Below are 5,297 nucleotides of genomic sequence, written 5' to 3' on the forward strand. Positions count from 1 at the left end.
TCATGGGTGACCCTGGAAAGAGCAGAAGTCAAGCCACAAAGATTTAAAAGGCAAGAGGCAGAGGGTGTGGGGCAGCTGAGGATCCCAGGAGGAGGGAGGTGATGGTGAGCAGAGGTGGATTAGGGGGAGGCAGGAAAGGTGCCTTGGGAACAAAACTTAAGGAAGGCTCTCCCTCTCAGGGTCGTGCAGGTGGCCCTGATGAGGAGGGGCAGACACCTGGTCCCAGAGCTGTTGAGAGATAGAGACCCTCTGAGACTAAAGGAACTGAGATAACCCAGGAAGGGAACTTAGAGACCCAGACAGAAGCTAAGGCCCTTCGACCTCCACATCTAGGCAAAAATACAGTGGCCAGTGGTAGAGCCTCGGAGGACATGAAGGCTGGGGGAGGGGAGGGATGGAAAGAGGATGCGCCGATAATCTGGGAGCAGGGGCAGGGGACTCCGAGAGAAACACAGAGAGAGAGTGGAGGAAACCAGGGAGGGAGGGAGAGCTTCCTCCGGACCCTCCTGGGGAGATCCTCCCCACCCCGCCTCAGTGAGTGTTAGGAGGAGGGAGAGTCCCAGGATCCTTGTGTCAGCCTGAGGAAAGCAAGGGGTCCAACTCTGCCTTTCCCCAGGCTGCTCCAACTCAGGGAGGCTTGCGGTCCCAACCCAAGAAGGTCTGTACCCCACACCGACCCAGCACACCACAGTACATGCTTCCTTCCTCCAGGAAGCCTGAGCAAGTTTTTCCATCCTGGGACTTAGTTTCTGTAGTGAGCTAAATGGTGGTACCCAAAAAGATAAGTCCCCGCCCTAACTCCACTGCCCCCAGAACTGTGAATGTGACCTTATTTGGAGAAAGGGTCTTTGCAGATGTAATTTAATTAAGGTTGTCATGATGAGATCATCCTGGATTATCCAGGTGGGCCCTAAATCCAATGACAAATGTCCTTAGAAGAGACAGAAGAGGGGGAGGCCACGTGAAGCTGGAAGCAGAGATTGGAGTAAGGCAGCCACAACCCAAGAAACACCTGGAGCCACCAGAAGCTGGAGGAGGCGAGGAGGGATTCTCCCCTAGAGCCTCTGGGGGGAGCACAGCCCCGCAGTCACCTTGATTTCGGACTTCTAGCCTTTAGAATTGTGGGAGAATAAACTTCTATTGTTTCAAGCCACCAAGGTTTTGGCAATTTGTCGTGGCAGCCCTAGGAGACCAATATAGTACCGTATTCCGTAAAATGGCTAGAAACATTCTAGGGATGCTTCCAGCCCTAAGATTCTCCAAATTAAACCATTCAGCAAGGAGAGGAGTTCCAGGTCTGGCCAAAAGGTGTTTTTTAACTCACTGCCCAGCCCCCTTCCAGGTTGAGGATTAATACTTTGACTTGAAAGAGGAGGAAAGCCAAAGGAAAGGCATCCCCTCCCACTCCTCAGAGAAGAAGGAAGAGTCCCAAAAGGGTATTTCATGACCCACCACTCCTCTCCTTCGCCCAGAGCTCACGCCATCCCGCCCAGGCTGGTCGAATGGGCCCAAACTGACCTGACTAAAAGCAAGGAGCTCTTTGAAAGCAGGAGTCTGCCTTTCTGAATTTCTCCTTGCAAACCTCGCCCCCTCTTCACAGCACCTCTCTCCCCACCCCTCACATTTGCGTTCTTCCTTGGCCTTCCCCATTCTTGGGGGGCAAGATAAGATGGATACCCCTGAAGCCCAGGAATGGAAGGCACTCCCCCACCCTCCTCCCTCCTCCCCACAACACAGCTGGAGGGGGAGGGGAGGTCAGCAGGGTTCATAAAGGCCAGATGTTGAGGAGAAAGAGAGCAGTGCCCGACCCACACCCACCCACCCCACCCCCACCCCCAGCAAAAGAAAAATTAAAAGAGACAGCTTTTAAAACAAACAAAACTTTTGTGGTCCAAAACAGTTTTTCTCGAGAATCTGCTCTATGCAAACATTAACAACTTTTTACAAAGCATTTTCACAGAAAAGGAGACAAGTCCTTCCCCAGTATCATATGTGGGAATTGTTCCTCCCTTGTCCCGTCTTGGGGGAAAAGGGGGTGATATTCACTAGTGTGGGCAGAAGGGTCACTGGGTCCCTCAGTTGTTGGGAAGATCGGCAACCCCCAGGTTCCCCTCACACCTAAACTTGGAATTTCCCTAAGAGCTAAACTCCCCAGACCTCACCTGGGTGGAGGAGAAAGCAATTCCACTTCCCTCTGACTCACTCCCCTCCCCCAGGAAAACAGAACTTCTGACCTCAAAACTAATCCCCTGGCCCTGCCCCTTTCGGATCCATCAGGTCCCTGACAACTCCCGAAATGCCTGAAGTTGGGTGGGGGGAGGATGCTAAAGGTTCCTCAGCCCAGTTCCCTTCAAAACCCACTGGACCTTGTGGTTAGGCCAAGAGTCCTTTCATTTACCCCCTCCACAAAGAGCAGCTTGTCTTCTTTCTAGCCTTGAAGGGGTCTCAGTTTGGGTGTTCAAAGAATGGACCCTGGCCTGCCCTCTACCTCCACACCCTCCATCCTTAAACCGGTGGCGAGGACCTGGAAAGGCAACTTGTTTGGTCTGATTTTATTGATTTCTTCCACCTTCCATTACTTTCCCTGGGATGGTCTCTGGCCCCTTCCCCAGACAAAGTCTGCACTTTTGAAGGGGAGGAGGTCCCTCAGCCCTGCGCCTCCAAATATAAGGAGTAAACTGGCAGAGGGGGCTGACTTATGGGGCGGATGAAAGAAAAGACCTTATAACCTGAAAGCAAACGGGGAATACTGGAGAGGCAAACCCCAAAACTGGACAAAGGGGAAAGGTTGGTGGCTGAGAATGAATATCTCGGTAACTAGGGGTCACTTGACTTGGGGGTCCCTAGGAAAAGAACCGGAAGGGGGTGATCTCCCCCTTGCCTAAGCTGCTCCCTCCCCCATGGAGGATGCAGTGGTGCCCGGAGACTAGGGAAGGCCCGAGGGGAGTGAAGGGTTAAAGGCCTGGATGGTGCGGGTGGGGGATGCCCCCGGGAGCTGCCAATCATCTCCCCACCCCCACCAGGGCCCCCCCACCCCAATCCCCAGGCTCGCCCACAGAAACAACCGGTTTGTCCATCACCAAGGTCTCTCTCCCTCTTTTTTTTTCCTTGTCTTTGAGCTGTAGCCTCCTTGGCTCCCCCTGGGGTGAAGGCCCTGCCCCCAGAGATCCGAGATGGAAGAGGCGAGGGATTGGAATCTATGTCTTTAAGCCTTTTTCGATTAAGCCTTCTCCTGACTCCAGCCCTTGGTTCGTCTCCAAAGGATGAGGGGGAGGGGGTGTCACCCCAACCAGTTAGGTGCTTGAAGATCACTGTCATTTGAGGTCCCTCTGACCACAGCCCATAAAACCTGAAGAGGACAGGCAAAGGTGAGAAATGAGGCTCTGTCCTCAAGCCCGCAGTTTGGCTGTGGCCCCCACTTTTCCCCTTTGGCAGAAGAGGTCTCACGCTCAGAGCTGCTCCAGGTTGATCCCCCAGAATTTGAGGCCGGGGGGCTCAGGGACAGCGGGACCCCCAATCTGCCACCTCCACAGCGGGTGGGCAGGCGGGGGCTTAGAGTCTCCCTGGAGACGAAGCGAGGATGCCGGCCCTAAGTCTCCGTCCTCCCCCACCACCAGGGCCGGGGGGCAGGGGAAGCAGTCGAGGAGGCTGAAGGTGCTCGTGGTGGGGAGCGTCGGTGCAGGACGGCGGGGCTGTGCGCTGCGTTGGGGGGGCGTCGGCCGCCGGCGTTTCTTGGCGGCTCCCCGGGAGGGCCCTTTGGCTGGGGGCCGCTCGGGCCCCCGGCGCAAACTCGGAGTGTCGAGGGCGAAGCCCTTCGCGTAACACCAAAGTTTCGAGCGGCGGATCAGACGATCGAAATGTTCCTGGCGGAGATCGCCGGGCGCCGCCGGAGCTTCGCTGGCCGTCGAGGGGCTGGCGGCCGTTGCCTCGGGGGCGGCCTTCGGGGGGTTTCCATCGACTGCGGCAGTCTGGCTCGGCGGGGGCGGCTCCGGCGCTGTCCCGGGCCCCGCGGGCTCAGAGGAGAGGCCCGCAGGTGGCGGCGGAGGCCGGGAACCCGGTTCCTGATGCGGGCTGGCGGCGGGGCCAGGCTGGGAGTCGAGACCGGGGGCTGGCCTAGGCGGAGCCGAGACGGAGCTGGTCGGAGATTCCCGAGGGCGCCGGGGTGCCGGGCAGCGGCCGGGAGGTACGCCGGAGCGAGCGCCGAAGTGCGGGAAACTGCCTCCGCCCTCTTCCTCCTCGCCGCGGCCCCGGCACACAGCGGCGTCGGCATCCTGGCTGGCCGGGGAGTTGGGATCGCTGTAACGCCAGGCCTGTCCCGCGAGGTGCTTCAGGCCATCCGGGGCCCAGCCGCCGGTGCACAGGGGGGCATGAGGGTCCAGCAGCACCGGAGCCCGCGGCGCCAGCTCCCCAGGCCCCAGGTCCAGAGAGGACGCCCGGGGTTTGGCAAGGGCGCAGAAGGCAAGGGCACGCAGGCACAGCGGAGAGAACTCCTGGGTCCCCCGACGCGTCTTCCGGGGTGTGGGGGAGCAGGGCGACCCTCGCGGGGACGCCGGCACTGCGAGGCGGGGAGCGGGGCACAGAGTCTCCATGGAACCACCCGGGGGGGTGCCCACTGCGGGGGCCCTGGTCCCAGCGGCGGGATGCCCTGGCTGCCCGAAGAGCCCACGGGCGAGGGGAACATCGCCCCCCCTCGACGGGGAGGTCTCTGCTCACGGGCGCCCCCGGCCCGCACCCCTGGGCCGCGGGGCTCCGGCTCCCTCTTCGATCTCGTCACGCGGCCCTCCTGGCGGCCGGACTCCTGGGTCCCTGCGAGTCCCGGCGCGGTCTGCCGCCCTTCCTGCCGCCGCGATCCCTGTGCAGCCCAGGCGCGAGCCCCTCTTGAGTTGCCCAGAGCGCAGAGGCTGGGGAAACAAAGCGGCCGGCGGCCGCGGGAGGCGGGAAGGACCCCGGGCCCGGCACCCGGTGCCCGGGCCCAGGCGGCAGGGAGGGCGCCTTCCGCCCGCTCGGCTTCTTTCTTCCCCGCTGGCTCCCGGAGACCGCGTTATAGAGAACTGCCCCCTCGCTGCCCCAATACCAGCGCCGGGGCCGCGAGCCCGCCGCTGATTGGGCGGCACTGCCAGTGACGTTAGCCCGGACCCCACCCCTCCAGCGGCACCGCCCCCGTCCCCATTCCGCACACAGACACACACACGTGGACCCGGCGCGGCGGCGGCTGGGAGGGAGGAAAGGAGGGTGCGTGCGCGGGTGGGATCGCGACTGGCGAAACGCGCCACTAAACGTGGCGCGGTGGCGTCCTG

General features: G+C 60.6%; 1 protein-coding gene across 1 annotated transcript; it reads right to left on the reverse strand.

Moving 5' to 3' along the window:
* Positions 1-1,936: 1,936 nt before the first annotated feature.
* On the reverse strand, positions 1,937-5,060 carry EPOP (elongin BC and polycomb repressive complex 2 associated protein). Its single transcript, XM_067714565.1, has one exon. The coding sequence runs from the start codon at positions 4,587-4,589 to the stop codon at positions 3,450-3,452; it is 1,140 nt and encodes a 379-aa protein (XP_067570666.1). The 5' UTR covers positions 4,590-5,060; the 3' UTR covers positions 1,937-3,449.
* Positions 5,061-5,297: the final 237 nt, after the last annotated feature.

The sequence above is a fragment of the Pseudorca crassidens genome, chromosome 19, assembly GCF_039906515.1.
Source record: "Pseudorca crassidens isolate mPseCra1 chromosome 19, mPseCra1.hap1, whole genome shotgun sequence".
Lineage (NCBI taxonomy): Eukaryota > Metazoa > Chordata > Mammalia > Artiodactyla > Delphinidae > Pseudorca > Pseudorca crassidens.